This window comes from Struthio camelus, chromosome 17 (genome assembly GCF_040807025.1).
Source record: "Struthio camelus isolate bStrCam1 chromosome 17, bStrCam1.hap1, whole genome shotgun sequence".
In the NCBI taxonomy this organism is placed as follows: domain Eukaryota; kingdom Metazoa; phylum Chordata; class Aves; order Struthioniformes; family Struthionidae; genus Struthio; species Struthio camelus.
Genome location: NC_090958.1, coordinates 14,896,887 through 14,918,965, shown reverse-complemented (window position 1 = coordinate 14,918,965; position 22,079 = coordinate 14,896,887). Strand labels below are relative to the sequence as shown.

The window sequence follows — 22,079 nt, the reverse complement described above, 5'->3', positions numbered from 1 at the left end:
TTGATGCTGCTGTGGTAACCATGTTAGGTCTAGAGTTGAATAATTAGTGCCAAAAGCAACTTCCTCGGCCTGCAGATTCAAATCCCATCAGGCGCAATGGGGAGCTGGTACCTCTTATTTGCTGAGTGAATGCTGGGAATTTTACTGGGCTGATAAGTAGATATTGTCATCAGTTTTTTTTTTTTCTTTTTGTAACTCTACCTTTGGAAAGCAGATTTGAGGGTTTGGTTTTGTTTTGTTTTGTTTAACAGTAAATTCAAAGCAAATGAATAAATCATTTGTGGATGACCAAAAGCTGTATTTCCCTCACCAAAAATTATGTTTAATAAAGAAGATGTATCTCTGCAATTTTAGACACTTGGATAAATTCAGGATCTGGTCTGTAGTTTTTAGTTTGCCAATTTATTTACTCTGGTTTGAGTTCACTTCATTAAGCTATTTGTCTGAATTACCTCCAGCTGACCCTGTAGCTTCTAGTGTGAGGTGTCGAACAGATTATATCATTAAGTGTCATTATTATTTTTAGAGCTAACTGCTGCAAAGCAGATGTTTGTGCCAGAAGGACTATAGGAGTTATATGTCTTGAATAAATTTATCTGCAGTGGTTGTTTAAACAGTGTTTCTCTTGTATATTTTAACCTATTAGCACATATTGTTAAGCCATAGCATTCCTTCACTGTGCAAAACATAATTGGTTTTGGACATTATAGGCCAGGGTATTTTTGTCTCCAGTTTTGTCTGAATTTTAAAAAAGCAAAGCAAGTGAAGTACACTCTTGGTTTTATCCATAATGTTTTGAGGTTTTTTTGCTACGTATACTGATGGAAAATTGCTTCCTATCCGAGAGCATAATGACAGTAATTAAAAATGCATTCTCTTTGAAGTGACAGGGAATCATTAAGAAACAGATTGAAGATTTGGGGGAGTGAATTTCTTTCTGTTGTTTGACACAGTGATAATTGTACAATATGGTTTTTTTTTTCTCCTGGGTTTAGCATCACTGCATCCCAAGCCTTCCAAATTCAGCAAGAGTAATTAAAATTTCAGATCAGGCTGTGTATGAGGAAGAGGGTTGAGTGGCCAGGGTTTGCATACTAGTTTCTTCAAAATCTGAGCTGTATTTTTAAAAGTTGCCAGGCCTTAGGTGTCTTCTTGGAGATGATGTCCTGGCTGTGAACGGATGTTGTGGTGCATGCCTGCACCTGACTCTCCAGGCAGCCTGACATGATACTATCTTGAGACTCACACCTCTGTTCCTCTTTTAAACATGCATACATATATGTGTGTGTGTGTATACATGCACACACGCTTACATATATGTGTGTATATGTGTGTGTGTGCATGCACGCACACACACATGCATATATAGACATAAATATATGCACATTTATTTTATTGATCTGAACCAGCCCATAGTTTGTATGGATTCAAATTTCACTTCTTCAGATGTATTCCTTGGTCTCTGAGGATTCCTGTACCAACAGCTTTGCAGGCAATGTGTTCTGAAAGCATCTCTCTCTCTCTTTCTCTCTCTCTCTCTTTCGCTCTCTCTCTCTCCCCCCCAACTCTGTATGTGGGACAGTTGGCCTTTATATTATAAACTAATCTTCTCATCTGTGCAGGGTAACAGTGGGAGTTACAGGGACAACCTTCCATCTGAACCTTAATTTTAACCCCTTAAAATATGTCAGAAACTTCCAGTGGGCACCAAACTCTGCACACTGTGAGGAGGAGCAGGAGAAAGGGTGGATTAGCCATTGGACTTTCTGGATTGATTGCTTCTGATACTATTTTCAAAGTAACAAGACTGGCAAAAATATAAAGAAATTATTTCAGTGACGTTCTATATGGGAGATCACATTAGACTTGATATTTTTAGGCTGTCAGGGGAAGCAATGGGAAGGAAGTTGGATTGTGTCTCCTTTTCATTTTAAATTTATCAGTAACGTCCCAAAATCCTAATGAACTGTGTTGTTTCCTTTCACATTCCTCTAGGCAATGGATTTAGACATTCCAGTGCTGGCAAGAAACATTCCTGGGAATACAGCAATAATAAAACATACGGATACAGGACTGCTATTTTCGGATCCCCAGGTAACAAAATAAGAAAGCCTTAGACCAATTTTGGTTCCCTTCCAAATATTAGGTTCATTTTCCATTGCATGCTTGTGTCTATCTGGATACTTTGCTTATACCCTTAGCAGTTTTTCTCAGATTCTCTTAAATCTCACCCCTCCTCCCCCAGTCTTAGACTTCCTTTCTTGAAGCTCTGCTGTTGTCTCACGTTCACTTTGCAGTTCACTAAACTTTTGCTAGGTGTCAGCCTTGCTGAATGTTTGTCAAGCCTATATTGCTGTAGGGCATGCCACCCCACCGAGACTTCATAGCCTATCACCTGTTGCACTTTGATTTTTGAAGGGTTCATGAGCAAACCTTAGAACAGATTGTATGCATATGTCCTAGTTCCCTTCAAGTGTTAACTGAAAGGCAAACTCATATTATACAAGCAGTAGCTGACCAAAAGAGAACTATAAGCCTGAAGTTTTAGATAATATATTATCTGTAATTTTTAGAACTGAGTGTTAATGTGAAGCATTATTAGGTCAAAGATACTGCTAGGTCAGAAAATAATTAATGATTAGAACCAAGCGAAGTTTTAAAATTGAGTTTCTGTGCAGATAAGTAAGAGTGGGGAGAGTGGGAGCATTCCACATTTAAATTCTAGAGATTTTGCATGTGAATATATTTTCCTCCATTGTGGCTTTGCTGTTATGTAGTTGTATATGATGAGAATTTTTCTGCCTTTCAGACACAGGTTCCTTTTGGTTTCAATTCACTTTTTTCTTACTTGACTCCTGTATTAGTAAAATACTGAAGAAAGGCTTGACAGCGAGTTTTCAAAGCCCCCTTTCAAGAATGTCTTACAAAGACTTTCTTCTCCTTCCTTCTTTTTTTTTCCCTTGTCTAAAGACTTAATTTAACATTCTGTTAAATTATAACAATGAAGAGGGAAGGCTCGTTCATTATGGGTGCACTGATACTTTGGACTTCTGGTGGAAGGAAGGCTAAGGTGATGTTTTGTATGAGGAGACGATCATATCCGATATTTGTTTGACAGGACTCTGTACAACTCCCAGGGAGGAGAATTGGATCAACATATGTTAATTACAGTATGCGATTGTCCTTGTCATAAGTGTAACCTAAGAGTGTTTGTATTGTGTTTTCCATGTCAGCATATTTCATTATTGATCTAGTATACCTAACTAAATCATTACTTCCTGCTGTGCTCATATATGTGCTATCATATATGGAAATCTCATATATAATTTTCAAACTTGTCATGAACCTGTTCCACATAAATTTTATTCCTGTTACAAGATAAGGCTATAACCGATTAACTAATATGGCCAGTATAGTAGTTAAGGAAGCAAGGATTGAATATCAGCCTATTTGTTATTACATAAACCAGAATTTACTAGATACCAATTTTCAGCTAAGCCATTAGTATTTTTTATTCATTTCAAGATTAAATAAAACTTACTAGAATAGTCTATTTGATTATTTCTCAAAGTAGAAAAATCTGTCATTTATCTACTTTGTGGAGTGTGTATGACTAATTATAAAGTATTGTTTAAGGAAGGTGAGTGCTCTCTGTTAGTTTTGATTTTTTTTTTTTTTTAAATGTAAAAATTCTTGCAGCTGATGGTTTCTTCTGGAGTATTCAATGTTTCTACAACCAGATTTCTTTACTAACCTCTGGAATTTTTTTTGCTTGGGAAGTATTCCCTCTTCTTACTATACCTATTGGAATGGTTGGGGGGGGGGGCTACTTACTAGCTAGTGGAGGCTGAGATGTAAAACTGTGAGTATAGGTATTTGTATAGGTATTCTTTGCAAAGAACCGTTTGACTTGCATATGCTCCTTCAAAATTTCAAGGCTATATGTATTTAGTACCTCATGTTGAACATGCATAGTGATGGCTCTTCTGACATAAACTCTGTTACATACTGGTGTTTTCCTCAACTTGCCAGTGTAATTTGCCTTGGAATTCAAAAACATAATTCATACCAGGCCCAATTAGCTCCAGCGTACACCCTTATAAGAAACCGTTCCTATGATCTGAAAGCATCCTCCATTTTTTGGAGTTCAAGATCAATTAAAAATAGCCTATACGTTTCCTCCGTTGGAGAAAAGTGTGGTTTTAAGCACTGAGGTAGTTTCACTATCCTCAATGAGTCTGTACACTCTTAAGGGCTTTCTTTTATACCAGGACTGCAGTCACAGACTGTAAATACATCTAGAATGCTATAATCGTAGTTTAAATAACCCCTTCTGTCTGCGCTCCCTTCCCTGCAACATGCTGTGGCAAAGATCAGAAAACTCCAGTCTCCTGCTGCTTGTTGACCCCTTTTTTGCTGTTATTTTGTCCCAGTAGTTCACAGAGTGTCTTTTTAAGTGAAGATGGTAACTTCATTACCATACTAACCAACCTGCTCCTAGATGATATTTGTACTGGCATCACTAATATTTGTATAGTTACACTATCTTAGAAAGTGAAGTAATACCCTCCCATCTCTGAACAACAGCAATTGTAGCTCATTTAATAATAGCCCCTTTCTAGTTTTATTGGTGTCAAATGATGTAGAAACTGTCAAAGTTTGCAAATGGGTCAAGGAAATATTTATCTGCGGGATAATACTCAATCCCACTGCAGAGTTGCAGAAAAACTTTCTTCTTGCAGTGAAAAAAATGCCAAATGGACAGAATGTCAATCATTTGCACTCATAGTCTTAAAGTAACCATTTACTGTTGTTCCCTATCTCCCAAATCCCTATCAAATACAGTTTTTCCAACCACTGTATGTAGTGTATCAAGGGTTGGGAGTTACAGTAGATCAAAGAAATGAGATTAAGTTAGAACACTTCCAATTTCAACCTATTTCTAATATTTTTTGTTGTTAGAAGAAGGAGCAGTCTGCTCTTAGCACTTTGGATACTATCTTAGAAGATTCAGTCTGTCAACGGGGATGGGAAAACATATGTTCTCGTAAGAAGTTTTCTCTTTTTCTGTTAGTTTGATTACTTTGTCATCTTAACTATCTGGTAATATTTTCTGCTGTAACCTCAATTATGACAGGTTAGTTTGTTCTTAAATTAGTCCTGTCAGAACAAACTGTTTAGAAATATCATTTTAAATTAACCTAAGATTTATGTGCTGTTTCACTTCTGTCTGATTACAGGTCAGATCATTCAGAAAGCAGGAGATGTTCACTACCTTAAGCTATTTGAATTGTCCAGATTTTTATCAACCAAGAAAGGTTATTTCTATCATAGGTTAAATGTGAATCTCAATCATCTTCCTGCTGGTTTTGCATTAAACATTGTTCCAAATCATTTTGTTCCTTATTCCATGAACTAGCTGATGTTCAATCATGTAATTGCATCTCAATTTGATTCCTAATTCCTCACTAAAACTATTTTTCTGCTACAGCAAACGTTCATTTTTAACCCACCTTCATTTACTGAAGTTCTTGGCAATCCTTTAGGCTTGCTTTGTTTGGGTTTTTGGGTTTTTTTTGAGCAAAGGTGTTTCCTTTGTATTTTCTTGTAATTATAGTTATTCTCATATATACACTTAGAAAAACTTACTCTTTCATCAGAGATCTGTTTCAGACTAAGCCTTTCTTCAGTACCTTTGTTCCTCCTCAAGAAGAAATGGATGATGAAGAAGGAACAAGGGACAAGGAAGGACTGTCCTCCTTGCTCACCCTTTTCCCTATCCTGAGAGCTGTATCTTCTCTCCTGTCCTCTTCTCCTCTGTGGCAATTTTCAGGGAGCTAAACTGCCCTGCTATCCCTTTTCCTGCAGCTCACTACCTTCTGGCTGGCTTTTGAACAGCAGACGTTGTCATTCTCCTATTGTTAGACTGCATAGGTTCTTCAAGAAAAAGTTTCCTCTTCTCAGAAAGCTGCTAAATCTCAACCTTGTAAAAATTCTAATTTCTAGAATGTTTTATCTTGCCAACATCTTTATCCGCCATGCTCCGTAAGTCTAAGTGTTTATTCCATCCCACCCAGAGCCCCTTAAAGAGATTTCCGTGTCTGCTTCATCATACAGCCTTGTCCTTTAGTCCTTGGGTATAAGTTAGATCTAAAAGGATACACTGCAAACTGTCCAAGGACAAGGTTAAATTCTCCTCAGCACAAAAAAATCCATTCCTCTGTTTTAGCCCACAGCTAAAAACAGACCACAATCCAGAAACAAACAAAAAAATCTTAACAGTTCAGGAGACTATAAACAATTAGGAGATATGAATTAAGGTAGTTCATGACAGTGTGATAAAATTGTAGTGTGTTACACATTACAGGAAAATTCCTTTAATGGTATGGATAAGTTAGTACTGTAGTCAGATGCTTGGGGAAATCCATCTCTGTGTTGAAGAATCTGTGTCACTGAAGATTTTTAAGAAAATGTCAAAGGAATCATCTGTCATTGCTTAAGTTCAGTGGTTCCTACATGGTTGTGATGGTACGGACTGTAAGTTAGTTCAAGTGCAGAAAACACTGGTGTATCTGGTGTGTGGAATAGCTTATCTTTTGATAGTCAATTTATATCTTTCTAATTTAGCTATTTTGGAACAAGAATTACTTTTAATTATAAACACTGTCGGTTTTCTTTTATTTTTGCTACAGAGGAAACCAACTGAGCTTTCATGGCTTAGAGAAGTAGCAAATTTTGTGCATAGTTATACTCATCATTAACCATTTGCAGATATCGTCAGACTTCATGACTGGAAATAGGGAAAGCTGTGCCAATCATTAAAAAAAAAAAAAAATACCCAGGTGAAAACAGCAGTTAATGTAAAAGTGGAAACTGTGAAATGTAGTATCAAGGACAGAACATCATCTGTGCACCTTACTTTTAAATCATGGTTTAGTTCTGCCATTACTTGAACTTGCAAGTTTATGTTATAAGTGACACTGAGTTAATGGGACATGAAAGAAAAACTGGTAAGTAAGAGATAAGAATAGCCACCTGCTTTTGGGCCATAAATAATGCCGAAAGCATGTTAAAAGGGAAGACACAGAGTTATTCAGCATCCTAAGGTTCAAAATTATATAGCAGCATCTCTGAAAGCTCACAGAAGGAGGGAGAGGAGGTAAATAAACTTCAGAGCCCTTAAGAGAGGTTCCAAGCACAAACTGTGTTTAAGTGAGAGCAAGAGAAAGACTACTGGTAGCAGAAATAACTTTTGAACTAGTCAGGAAAACACAACTGACTTGCTGAACCAGCTCAGCTGGCTATAGACTGTGATACTTTGAAGGCGCATCGCTGTCCTTTGCTGAACGTGGGTCAGTACCATCCCTACTGTGGGAGACTGGGGCTTCAAGGCAGAATTTACCCTGAGTTTTTAGTCTTGGTATTAAATAGGCTGATTTGTGATTTTTTTTTTTTTTTGGCAGTATCAGCAATCACTATTTATACTCTCTTAGAAATACTGGGCCATTGCCCTGTGAAGCACACAGATGTGCCTGCAATCTTTGCTTTGCCTGCCACTAGGTAGCTATGTCACTATTCTGAATTTACATCTAGAGTTTGCCTTCCCTGGGGTGATTCTCTGCTGTTTAAGAATCGTGTTCTTTTATCTGCTGAAGCTGATATGAAATGGTTTAATAGCAGACTTACTTTCATTATATAAATAATATATTAACCACACATTTTATTTTCATCACATGTGAGCTGTGGCACTTTGGTAGCTCTCCTCATAACTGAAGGAATATTCATTCTGTTTACTCAGTTCACTCATTTTTTAGCTTTATCTCCCAGATACCTGTATTTCTGGGTCTCTACAAAATATTATGCAGAACTTCTTTGAAGTACTATATACAGAAGCCAGTATTTTCTTTAAAGTGGATTGGCCAATTTACCAGGGGAAAAATATATTATGGATCTTGCCATTAAAGAATGCCTGTGTCTGAAGTGATGTACTACCCACAAAAAGGGCACATGTGATAATACTATGTCTGGATGCAAACAAACAGCATAATATTTTCCCCTCTTTTTTCTGGGTTGTGGCCAACTACTGAGGCTTCAATTTCTACACTATTTTTTTCCCCACAACATATATTATTATTATACCCATTTCTGTATGTGAACGAAGGGCTTAGTAGAAACATTTTTCTTTCCCCCAACTAGTAAATTATCATGCATATCACCTCCTTTGCTGTTGCGGTTGAGGTGCATACTCTTCTGTTTGATAATTAAAAAGTAATTTGTGAATTTTGCCCCTCTTTCACCGGAAGTAAAACTTACTTCACATCTGCAGCAAAATCAGAGTGTAAGATCACTTGCACAAATGCATCCAGCCTAGCAGCTGATGCAAAGACATGATACCCCACAGTAAGTAATTTGTATATCATAAGTTTTCAATAAAAAGAAATTAAATCCTAAATGTTCAGAAATAGCATTGAGTTCTCAGTGTCTACATTCTGCAAGTGGAAGCCCATGCTTCAGATTTACCACAAAACTACAACTGAAATTCAAGTCAGTTGGAGTTAAAAAAAGACACCTGAGAATAAGGTTATTGCTTTCTAAAACTGAGCACACAAAACTGAAAAAAAAAAAAAACCCCACCTCAGCCAGATGCTCCGAGGGTATGAGGCAAAACCCAGTTAAGTCATCGTGAATCTCTCTATTGGCTTCCAGTCAGACTGTAAGTGACTTGTAGGTGGTCACATTTGATTAGCAGAAGAGGTAGGGATAAAGCTGAGAAGTCCTTATTCCTAGTCCCCTAGTATTTTTCCATTTGCTGTTTCTCCCTCCTGCAGTTGCTCAGCTTTTCTGCTTTGGACTCAGGCTGGCATTATCCTGAAATTATCCCCAGCATTAAGTATTGTAACTGCGAATAAGTATCTCATTGCCTCTATCATTTACATGTTACCAAGTTTTTTTCCTCTATATCCACATTTTAAAGGAATGCTAATAGGACTACCTGTCAAGAAATGTTACATTGCTGCTTCTGTTCTGAGATAATTTACATAAATTATTTTTAAACATTACTTTAAATAATATCCTCCACAGGAGCATAAAATTAAAGTTGGAATGTAGTTCAGTGTGAACAGTATTTATTACTATGATTATACAGGCAATTGGATGAAGCCAACATAAGTCATGTAAGACTTTCCCACCTCCCCTGTTCTGTATTTTTGGCAGATATGGAAGAAGGAAAAGAATACATCTCTAAGGTTGGAGTCACTGGCTGTATCTTCACTGTCTGATACAGGCAGCCTTAGGTTACCCTCTAGACCAGACTCACCTGTCTTCCTTAGGGAGAGTCTTACAAGCACAGTCAGAAAATACCCTCTTCAGACCACATGGATCCTAAGTATGTAACTGTATATCAGCATAACTGTTTCTGAATAGACACAGAAAAAAATGTATTTGAGGTGAAACCTGTGCGCAGATCACTGGGCAAGGAGTATCATTTTTGCACCCATAAACCACAGAGGCTGAAAAGCATCTTTGCACAAATTACACTGCAGTACTGATTTCATGTAAAAAAAAAAAAAAAAAAAAAGAAGTTATTAATATGCATGTATGAAAATCATCTTACTCTATTTTCAACACACAGAACTGGTTACGTAACTTAGTTACAAACCTTTCTAACAGAACTGATGTTTGTGTCTTTGACCATTTAAATTTCATGGCACTGATGCATATATTGACAATTTTTCTTGCCAGTGAGGGTCAAGGCAGGGATTATAACATGTTCAATGTGATTTCACATATCAGTGTTTCCCAAGGGTCACGCTATAGTTATGTATTATGCATAGACATCACTTGTAATACAACTTCAACATTGAGCCTGTGGTAAGCAAAGATTTTTTTATATCTTTTTATACAATTTGTACTAGAGTTTTTCAAGGATAGTCTGTCAGTTAACTTAGTGTTGATATAACTCTGGTCTTATTTGTGATACTTCCTTTCATAGCTGAGCATTTATGTAAATAACATATCTCCAGTGGCTATTCTTCATGTCCCCATGTCCTTATGTGTGCCTTAAAAAAAAAAAACCTGTCACTGATCTTCAACACCCATTGTGTAATAATGTCTTAGCTTAATTTTTCATTGATCTAATAGCTGTTTGCTTTTCTGAACTGAACCAAAAGACCATATTTTGCAAAGGTCTAAGCACATTCGTAGTCAAGATGAAGTACTGGAAGTTATCTCTTCATAAGAAGTTAGACCAGCTGTTCAGAATAGGTTAGTTCAGACATCAAATCTCTTTTCACATATTTGATGTTCATAGCTTCACTTCCCTGAAACTAAATTAGAGTGGCAGAGGAACAAGCAAAGAAATAGTTGTAATCTATCAGGTCTAGCAGTTTGCCCAGTAAAGTTAAAGGAATTTCATATGTGCCTTTTTTTTTTTTTTTTTTTTGCAGCGCTTGTTGAGGTAACACTGCTGTATCTGTATTTGCTCAGTATCAGCCACTCCAGAAGAGCTTGTTGCTGCATGCCTGCTCCTAACTTTATTCTATAACTGTCTTTGTGTAGCAAGTTTTTTTAGTCTTACTATGCAATTAACTAAAGATGTTTCAGTAGCAATGTGCTTAGCTGAGCTTAGATCAATCCGATGCCAGCTGTCACCCATGCAGGAGACCAAAGGAATTATTTAGTTTATAACCAATCTGGTTTTCTAACATTCTGGTAGACAAATAGTTTTTGTGTCCATTCAATTTGATGCATGTACTTGTTTTAATACTCTTGCTATTTGTCTTTGATTTTAAATCTCTTAGTTGGTGGTTTGTATAAAAGATATAAAATAATTATTTATTGATCATTGTTTATAAACAAACTATGGTACTTGACCTTGAAAAATTACTTTGAACAGCTTTGTATATGTATTGGCTCCCAGTTGAAGTGCTTTACTGTGATCAAGAACTTAATTGTGATCATTAGAACTTCAAGGAATTTTTAATTTATTATTTTATTTATATTTTAGGAGTTTGTTTTGCTGTCCAAGAGTTTGATGAATGACCCTATTATGAAAAGAGAAATCGTAAGAAAGGCTAAGGACTATGTGAAGAGACATCATTCATGGGAACGTGAAAGAAAAACTTATCAGAATCTTGTCCTAGGTCTCCAGTGAACTGCAAGACTACAGTTGATACCCACCAGTCCATATCAAGTACTTGAATGATGGAAATGTAAATAGATTTAGGTTTTTGTTTGTTTCTTTTTAGAAGATATGGTTAGACACACATGATTCCGTTCAAACATACCAACAGCAGAAGACCTGCCTGCTGCATCAAACTAATTCATCTAAGTCACCATACTGTCTCTGGTGTTACCAATTCATTGCAGCCCAGTATAATTTTGTAAGATCACAAGGGAGAAACGTATCCTCTGAGTGGTCACAAAATTTCCGTTGTTGTAAAGCCTCAAAAAGGGGACTTTTTTTGTGCAGGTGAGCACCTGACCAAATAGCACTAATATTAAATGTTGTGATTGTGCTGCATCCTAAGAAGTCAGCAGTGAAGTAGCTGTTTTTTCTCCACTAATACCAATCCAAATGTATTCAGTTTTGCATGTGATACACATATAATGTTGTAAATTAAACCCCATACATTCATAAAGTCAAGGTTTGCTATAGCTACAGAGTATAAAATTATCAAGGTGAAAGCTTTTTTTAAGAATAAGATTAATATGTCTACATATTGAAGACATGATAACCTGGGGTCAAAAACAACCAAAGTATTGGGGCTTGAGGAAACTGAAGTGAACAGGGCATGTTTTTACCTCACTGTAGGTACCTGACTTTCTTTCAAATAAGCTAGTATTTCCAAATTTTCTCTGCATTTTCTCTTGGATCCTGAAAGCAGATGAGGAAGGTTGGCAGAGCACCCTACAGCTGTACTCAGCTTCCAGAACTGCACAGTACTGCCCTCTGCAGCAAATATCTCCACAGACGGAGATATTTCAGTAAACTACCTCTTAGTTTGCCAGTGCTTTACCGATTTACAAAAAGATTTGACGGCTGCAAAAAGGAAGAAAGAAAAAGTATATTCCATTTACTATGTACTTGGTACTGTTCTTTCATTTGTGGATCTCAGGATTTATTATCATAATGTAGAAGGATACTTTAAAAATGGAGGCTTACCTGAGCTTAAAGTCCTAACTAATGTTCATTCCTAACAGCCTACTGGTTATGGATACATCTTTGAATTAGGTATTCAAGGATTACTGTTTATAGAAAGAAGTGTGTCATATTTTAGCTACTTGTTAACTAGAAAAGTGTTTATTTTGTATAGGCTTAAGCCAGCCCCTGTCAGAACCACTGGGAAGTTTTCTATTTACTTGAATGACTGTTGTGTCAAACGTCTTTCTTTTGTAGTAACGAAGTTCACTGTATGTTTTAAGTTTTCCACTTTATTTTTGATGCTTTGCAACTACAGCAGGTGGGATAGTAAACAAAAAAGGAATTTGAATATCTCATATTTACTTCTCTAAAACTTTTTCCACTTTTATTGTAATGTGTTTCTGCTCGGCATTTCCTTCAATAACATCTCAGCCTATTGGGTATTCCCTACTGTTCTCATGAGAATCAGCATTTCTTTCACTAACCAGTGACTAGCAAGGCCACTTAGGGGATCACAGTCTTGACTTTCTTCCATAGCAACTACATACTAAAGGAGGAACCCCTACAATACTGATTTTTCAGCATGCCTTCTGTGGTATGGAACCACTATAGGCAATAAAATCAGGACTATATAGCTATGGAGCTTACTGCGAGGAGTCCTGCTCCGTTCTTCTGCTCCTGCTTCTTCTCAGATCTCTTCCCACATGCCTCTGAGCGGCTGCTTATTCTGCTCTGTGCCGGGGAGGGGGAAACCCAAGGCATCATCTTCCTGTAGTATCTGTTGTCTTCTCAGAAGTACCAGTTGTTAAAAACAAATAAACAAATACATAATGTAGGGTAGAGGTCAGCTGTACTTTTAAGCACTGAGCTAATGACAAATGATTAGAAATGCTAATGACTAGAAAGCTTTTCTAAAGTGTGATACGTTTATTACCAAGCGTCAAGCAACTAAACACAATGAGCCTGAATTTACACTAATTCCAGCAAAACAAAGTATGTGCAAGTGAGAAATTCTCTTACACCCTCAAAGTGTAATTAACATATGATTTTTTTCAGGCTGTATTTAATCTATAAATATGAAGCCTGCTTGTAAGGAACCAGTATGCTCATTTGCATGCGATAACCATACCAGAAACACAAACAACTCTTCTGCAATATATGGGGGGGAAGGGAGAGGAAGGAGGGAGCCTGAGGACTGCTTTACAGTTATCGAATGAGTCAGTGTTCATCAATCAAGGCCATTCAGCTTTGATACCATTTATCACATATGCTTGTATTCTGCAACATGAAATCTGTCTATTAAGGTTAAAAGGCTGGGGCAACAACTGCTAAGGAATTTCATCACAATAAATTGCAATTGAATTTGTGTTTTAAATTTCATCCAGTCTTATGTTCAAGGCCCATGAATATTCAATGAGCCTTGTACGTCCTTGTAAAGGAAATATTAGATCCTGTACAGGCAATTTTAGATATAATTATCTTTCATACAACTTCACTCAAACGATTTTATATTTAAGAGTAGTCCTTTTGTTGTCCTGCAGCCCTAATTATAGTATTTAGCTTCCCCTTCAAAGCCCCATTCCTTAGCCTAGCAGCTTTTCAAGCAAAGCACACCTCAACGGAATATGAATACAGCTCCAAAAACAGCACTTCTTCTGTTCTCAGGAAAATCCTGCATTGCCCATTTACCCGTGTGGCTAATTCTGTATTTCAAGACCTTGAAATGTATCGTTAATTAATCCAATTACATGCATTTTGTTTTGCAATTAATTCTGCCATTGAATCCACAGGAACTGAGTGAAAGCTGTGGACCTGTACAACGGGTACCACTATACTGGTGCCTTTCTTGGCACAATTACTCCAGAAGTACAGACAATTTTGTAGTGCTTGGCAAAACTCAGCTAGAGCCTGTGGTTTATAGAATGAGAGCTTCCTAAATTAGGATTTCATTTAAATTGGTTCTAAAACATACATATTCCAGTTTTTAGAGTTCATTTCTGCATTCCCATTATAGCCTTAACTGGTATACGACCTAAGAACACTGTGATTCTGAGTCAAGCCTTCCTGTATTTGTCTGCTCCCAAGCAAAAGTTATTGTGGGCTTAAACCAGCAAAGATTTGCCACCTGCCCCCTGTGCTGTGTTGACTCTGCTGTTCTGCTGAGCAAGCAGAGCCAACTGCTGTACTCCGCTCCCTCTGCTTCGGCCCTGGTAGAAAGGGCGTTAACAGGCAACTAGTCAGGCTCCACCACAAAGCATCTCCATAGGAAGCAAGAGGTTCTTTCTTTATTTCTTCCTAGAGCAAATACAACATTTGTCAGACTCTAACCCTTTGCCAATACCATCACTGAACAGTTGGCCCAGAACACTGGCCTTTGGAAAACAGGTTGTACTGATCTGAACTATCTTAATTCACCAATAACGATAGCCTTTGAAGCAGCCTATTCAATGCGTCTTGAGGGGAATAATCTAGTCTAGGGAAAGGATTTGGTTAGGTATCTGTAAGGATTTAAAGAAAACAAAAGTCAACCCTTCCTCTTGGGGCTCATTACAGCCCGTTTTGAGAAACATTTTGGATTTTAGAAATCATGTATGGGGGAAAAAAAAAGCATAACTCCTGGGAAACCAGAATACTAATATGGCTATAGAGATATTAGTACATTCTTTAAGTATTTTAGAAAAAGTATATATCTGAGGAAACTTTTCTCCAATAATAATTAAAGTGGCATGGCATTTAGAGAGTTAACATTCTAAATTCAGCTTTTGCAAATGCCACTTTCAATCTGATACTGACCCCTGTGATTTAAAGTCCTGCTAGAAGGCTCAAAGCTACAAAATTAGCAAAAGGTAGTTACTTGGTGATCTCAAGGAAATTAGTTTTGATGTTTTGCTGTTAACCTAGTTGACATATCATGTCTTAAAGACAACCATCAAAAGAAAATGTTACATTCTATATTGGAAGATTTTCAAGTATTCCTGCTCCTGCAAATACAATTTTACCATCAACTTAGCCTGAATATTAAGCAGCCTTGAACATCTGCAAACAGTACCTTTATGGTAAATGAATGCACAAGTACGTCAGTTTTCTTTTACAAAATATTCAGCTTTTGTCTATTGGGCTCAAACTGTTCTGTCCCTTCTCTGCCACCCTGATCTGTTAAATCTTTTGGTCAAGAAGAGTTACACGTGAAAAATAAAGAAACAGTTTTGTCAAAAATCTTGTCAGAAGAGATGGGTGCTTCCACATGGAAATCAATCATTTAATGGCTCAGTGGGATCTGAGCTTTTCTTTTTTTTTTTTTTTCCCCTCCATTAAGTTGTCTAGAGTAATTTCATCACTCCAGAACTTATTTCACTTCCATCCTCCTCTGTCTGGTTGGTCCAAGTCCAGTTGCTTTAATGTTTGAAACTTGAACTCTACATAAGAGCAGCCCCCTACAGCCTGATTTGCAATTGCTTGGTATATCCTTGTACGTGTCCCAATATTCCTAGCTGTCACAGGTACCTTCAATGACATGCCCCAAAGAAAAGTCTTGATCCTCCAAATTCTTATTTGTATTTAAAATTTTATACTAAAGGAGCAGCTATAAAAAGAAAAGGCTTAAACAAACAAAAGATTATGGCCACCAATATAGGAGCAAACTGTATGATTAAAAACAGGTTTTCTAATCCTTTTTTTTTTTTTTTTTTTAAATGATCTAAATTTTCTAAAGGAGTGAATAATTTTTATATCCAATTTAATCCTCTTTAAATGAACCATATTCTCATCAAGTGAATACTCCATACACTAGATGTCATTCCTGTGACATCTAATTTTAGGTATTAAATATTGAGGGCACTTGAGATCTGTAGTCATTTCTAAAAACGTAGGGCAGTATTTGTTTTGTTCAATGCTTGAAAAATGATTCTAGAAATTCATTTCCCCTACAGCATTACCATTAAGCTAATTTAAAATATTTTTTTTAATTAAGCAATGCATTTCAATTAGAACAGAAGAGAACATCTGGCTACTAAGAAATCAGTTGTGACCAGCTGACCTGAAACCTGAAACAGCATTTAACACACCCCTACAGCACCCTTTACCCCTTGCTACTACTGCAGAAGCAAGTTGTATCACACCTTTTATGATATTTCAGTATGCCTCTTACGTTGCAATTTCCATTCTTGTGTACTTCAGCACAAATCTTAAGATGCAAGTCCAGTTATAGCTATAACCTTGCTAGCTAGAGGTCACTTATTTCATTTGTCTGATTCAATCAAGTTACATCAGGCATTGAAACTAAATGCCCCTGTACTGCTTCAGAAATTAAAGCTACTAAAATAACAGCATAACTCTTCAACAGTGGGGATTAATGAAGTGAAATGAGTTACGGAATCTTTAACTTGAGTAACATATCAAAAGCTTATATGCTTGGAGCGTGGCCTTTGCCATCCGTTACAGCCTGCTAGCCTTTTTGCTATATGTTGTTGTTCTTCTAACAATATGTTCAAATTAGATATCACCTGGAATCACATACAAAAAAAAAACTTGCCTGATCTGTACAACTATTCCCACCTTGCATCACCCACTGCAGTGCATGCCTGAGTCACCTAAATAATTATCTTGCTTTTCCAAGGTGCTGCTTTCCCCTATCTGTTAGCATTAATGCCCAGTGCTGCTGAGAACTGAAGAGGATACATGGCTATTTGTATAGCTTTTACTACAAAGATGTTCTGGTTGAAGAGCAAGTCCTGTAAACTTTGCCACAGTGCAAACAATAAATACTACTGGCAGTAACTCTTGGCTCTCCAACCCTTATTTATGTACCTTTTATAATCCAACAATGACAGAAGTGATTTGAAGATCAAGGTAAGAAAGCAAAGGTAACACATGCTAATGAAGTAGTAATATTCTCAGATATTGGTACAAAATATTAGCACTTCAGTCCCTATTTAGGAGTCTACTGCTGCATTCAGAGTTAAATTGTGATACCATCATGTGATACTATCATGGCTTTACCCCTTGCTCCTCACACAACATCTGCGATTGTTGGATTATAAGGTGCTGACATGAATAAAGGCATTAAAGGCTGGCTCACACTTTGTAATGTGGGTTAAAACAAGTTTTATCTTAGCCGAATACTAGTGACAATATAGATGGTTAAGGACCACACTGCAAATCAGGCCAAGTTGCTGTAGGTTCACATCGAAAAGAATGCAACCAAGTAAGAGGCAATGGGGAAATTTAATAAGTTTTTTGAACTAGGTGAATATTAGTAGTACGTGTTCTGAATAGTCATCATCTTTTAATACCATTTCACTTTCTTTTGACCTCAGTATGACCCTAGTAATGATTCTGTCCTGAACAGGTTTAAAGTCCTTCACAAAGCCTGCAGCTCATTTTGTTATTTGTGTTTACTGTTTCATACTGATTATGTCTCTTATTGTTGTAGCCCTGGGAAATGCTCCAAGTTGTCCCTAGAGTATCATGCATCTATTTACCTACTGCATCTTCCATCCTTTTTAGTTACTTTTCTACCACTTAATGAGATCATTTTTCTATCCCCTCCACTTTTAAAATATGTGTCCCTGCAAGTCATTTGTTTGAATAAAGCATCAAGATGCACTTAAGCTTGCACTGGGGGAAGTCTGGCAGCCATCATTGTTAAGGTAACATTGTTTCATACTGGAACGACTTCCCTTTTATCCTCCTCCTTGCCAAGCTCAGATTTTGCCAACGGGCAGCTCTGCAGCAGGAGTCTCACGTAACTGAGCTCAGATATGGGAAGCACTTTGCAGCAGTAGCCCAGAGCACAGGCCAGTCCGCACTGCTGAGAACTGTGAGCTGCAGACGTGCCCAAGATATAAAGGAAAAACCACACGTAAAAATGGGAAAGTTGGCCAAAACAGATATGAAAGAAGTCTATCCTCAACCCTTTTCACTGCCTAAGAGGGAAACTTTGGGGGATTATTACTGATGTCTTTCAAGTAATTTGCATTTTTTTTTGAGGATAAGGGAAAACAGCAGTTCTTAGAACTATAGTACCTGTCTCTGGCTGGTGAGACTGCCAACCAAATAGCAGTCAAGGACTTAAAGAAACTGATGCCTTTCAGACTCTCTGTTCTGGGATGCTAGCATCTCCTGATGACTGATGTCTGCACATGCTGCCACAGGCCACTGCAAGAACTCTTGCGAGCTCCAAACTGATAATATTGCTACAGCACTCACTTGAGTTTTGCCAGTGCAATGCAACATCATTGTAATTGTCACCTCAATAGACAACATAGCAGACTGTAGGTCTGAGCTATTGAGTGGAAGGGAGCATATCATTCAAGTGATTTGCTGAACTAGAACAAATCCTCTTCTGGCCCTGGACAGAGATCATATTGCAGCCAAGGTAACTATAGTGCTGTGATTATGGGGGCTGAACGCAAATGCCTGTTCATAAGGACTGGACTGAACCTGCTGAGACTGACTGCTCTCATCCCTTTGAGATAAAGCTTTGTCATACAGCTGTTTACACTGTAAGACCCTGACTTCATCAAGTTTTAAGTGGAAGGACCAGTCTAAGAGAACCGGTCAGCACTGTCACTATGCTCCTGCTTCACGCTACTAACACCTGTAAAGCTGAACTCCTTTTTCAAAGGGAAAAAAATTGTCCCTCAGGTCTATAGCCCCTGAGCAGCAGCCAATATATCTAGCAGATGGCTCATATGCCTCATATTTACATTTCTCCAATCCCAGCCCCAGGCAGTTAATTGACCCAGCAAGAAGAGTACATTAAAAGCCATGTAATTGAGAGGTGCTGAGGTTCAGCTCGCCTCTGCGGAATGGATGTGCAACACAAGGTAAAATACAAAATTTTCATGCAACACTGAACTATCTCAGGAGAGAGCAAATTCCTGAATACAAACTTCTCAAGCAGAGGATGCAAGAGGGTGACATGCCTGATCCAGTCCAGCAAGCAAGTATTAGATCCCAAATGGCACTACTGATGAATGTGCACAGCAGCTCAGCTGGAGAGAACAAGAGATACAGCAAATGGTTATCCTGCCTATAGATGTAAGTGGAAGCAATCCCAGACCTATGGAAGAGAAATGAATTGCCAGCAGGGGGATTTCTGCATGAAGACAAACAGTCAAAAGCTGATTTCCTCTAAATTACTCTAAGGCTGGCAAGATTTAGCTCACCTACTCATAAATTTGGAAACCTATTTGTCCAGACTTCCTCTGTGGCCAGTGGAGAGCTCTAGGCCTCATCAAAAGGCTAATCCCTCAACACAGCCGATTGACCCATGGGAGGTATCTATTTCTTGCCATTAAAAGGAGAGAGAGAAACTTTCCGATACCTGCATCTCGGTAGGATAAATTCCACCCCAAATTCAGGCCCCTACTTTCTGACAAGGCAATTCAGGACCCGAGGCCAGAATTGTTTTAGACAAACATCTGCAGTCACAAGAAGCAAATACCATGGAGGTGAGAAAGCTCTCTAAGCCTTTGAGAGCAGTGTGGGCAAAAGCAATGTCCTGCGTACTTGGTGCGTGCAGGTGAGTGTACCGTCTCAACAGCAGTGAAGTGTTATATTTCAGAAGAAGGTTGCTGTGATTTATTTTTTTTTTTAACTGCTACCTACAGGTGACACTAAGAATGCTACTTAAATGTCATTTGATCAACACTGAGCCTTCAAAGTACTATTTAAAAGAGGCTGCAAATGTCTCCAAGCTTCTCTTGATAGAGACTGGACAACTGTGTAGCACATGGGAGCAGCCATTTTGATGGCAATTCTAAAAGGAAAAGCAGGCAACGCCATGCATCAGGTTATTAGTGGATGTAGCCAGTGAGCCCAGATGATAAAAGTGCCCCCCAGGTCTTAGCCACAGTCCAACTTGCATTTTTTCCCTTAAAAGTATTTTGTTTCTTTGCTGCTCTTTTTTCCATTATATAAATGCATCATTTTTGCAATAACATTAGTGGAGGAAGTTTAATCTATTTAGCTTATAAAATTAACAATAGGAGATATGCTTTTAACTGAAAAAAGAACAAACAACAGAAAAAAATTGCTTCCTGAATCATGGCAAAATTTCTGATTTGAGCAAAGATAATATAATTGCTTGATCTCAAATACCATAGAAACTTATATCCACCCTTAGATTTGCACAGTGCAATTGGTGTATAAAACTCAGTACATGTTTATTGGGACCTTCCTAAGGCGTCACACTAGATCACCTGATGCAAAATAAGTTGCTGATCCACTGCAGTTGTCACACAAACAATATGTGCATGCATGCACCTCCATTAAGGCGTCTTGATGTTGGAAAATTTCAGAGAAAACAAATTTAATCATGGGAAGCAAAAAAAAGAATGAAGGCCTAAAGATGAAGCCAGCACTTCTTGATGCTCTTTCAGAAGCTGTCACAGAATATAGATACTATTCCAAGTATCTTCTTAGTTTTGCCTGTAAATGCATGTCTCCCTGTTCCCATCTATTTTGGGCAAGGTCAGAAGTCCCCCAGAGCATTATAATTATCTCAGTCAGAAACGTCAGAAGAGTTTACAGCTGAAGTAGACGTCTGCCCAGAACATGAAAATCAGGTGCACCCTATTGTGTGTTGAGGAGGTATTAAAGCCAACTGCACACAGCTTTCAGGAGGAGATTTGGGAATCTGGTTGCATTAGCAGGGGAGATTTGTGTAGCATCTCTGCTTTAGAAAGTAAGAGAAAATAAGTCATACTATGCCTCTAGCCTTTAATGTTAAGTCATTAGGACTGAGCAAGTTAAACTTATTTTAAATAAAACCTTGGTGCATCACCCATTAGAAGGGATGAAAATAGACATGCCCCTTAATGTTAATGCAATGGTAAGGATACATTGGCGATTCTCGGTGTTTCCCTTTGTTTATTGCCAGTTTTCCCCTGCAATATGTTCAAGGGTTGTAATCTCAGTGCCTAGTAGTCTGATGGAAGTGAGGTTTTACTTTTAACATGAAAAAAATAAAATAAAAATCAGGTTTTGCTAGGGTAGTGTTAAAATTCAATAATGTTAGATTTGGTATGCGACTGGAAATTTTACTTTCACCTGCTGTATATTCAACAACACGTCAACTGCCAATATCTTCCTTAAGAAATTAAAAAAATCAACTCATTATTAAAGAGGATAAGCCTTGCAAAGAGATTTTATAGCTTGGAAGGAAGTAACGGGCTCATACTGCGCTGGCAGACTTGGGGACCAAAAGACACCAGGCAGCCACAAGCGGCTCTCGAGCACGCCTTCGCTCCAGAGTCCAAGGGCCTGTTTTCCAAGGCGCCAGGCACTCTCATCTCCCACAGATCTTTAAGAGACTTCTGGCTGCTCAGTACCCCTGATCAGGGCTGTATGTCATAAACGGGACACTCAACATGAACTACTGCTTTAAAACTACGAATTTTAAGGATTTATTTTTAAGATATGTTCAGTCTCTTTAGTTTCCATATATTTTTCAGGACAACAGAAAATGCAGAGAAATCCAGATTTTGCAGAAAAGAGTTATTGTGACAAGTGTATTTTAATTTATTTGTGACAACACTTAGCATGTAACCCCTAGAGCGAAAGGATCAGTTTCTGGCCTTGGATGACACTGACTGTCAGTAATGCGAGAGAACTGTGGACTTATATAAAAGCTGCAAGTATCCATTCATAGAGAAAGCTGATTAACAGCCTAAGCCTCCGAATGGTTTCCATTGTGTGCACAAGCAACTGCTTGAGCAAAATACGCATGTTTCACTGCATATTGTGCTACCATTATTTTTGAATACAATAGTTCTCTTGGCATTTGTGCTAAATGAATGGTAAGTTCATTTCGTCTGAAAGCCTAAACAAACAAGCACTAACAATGAAAATAAATCAGATTGCTGCAGTTCTTTCAAGTAGCTGGTAAAAATAATATTTTAATCAAATAACTCAGCCGTAACCCCGACAACTG

The 22,079-nt window shown here is 37.8% G+C and overlaps 1 protein-coding gene across 4 annotated transcripts in view; it reads left to right on the top strand.

Moving 5' to 3' along the window:
- The window catches only part of GLT1D1 (glycosyltransferase 1 domain containing 1), a 60,751-nt gene extending 48,253 nt beyond the window's left edge, over window positions 1-12,498 (top strand). For 2 of the 4 annotated variants that reach the window (XM_068910689.1, XM_068910691.1), the window contains 2 exons: window positions 1,996-2,094; window positions 11,006-12,498. In XM_068910689.1, coding sequence (XP_068766790.1) covers window positions 1,996-2,094; window positions 11,006-11,152 — 246 coding nt within the window. In that variant the 3' untranslated portion in view covers window positions 11,153-12,498. Of the gene's footprint in view, window positions 1-1,995; window positions 2,095-9,213; window positions 9,477-11,005 lie in introns of those variants that run through there. The other 2 variants (XM_068910690.1, XM_068910688.1) reach the window with 2 other exon arrangements.
- Window positions 12,499-22,079: the final 9,581 nt, after the last annotated feature.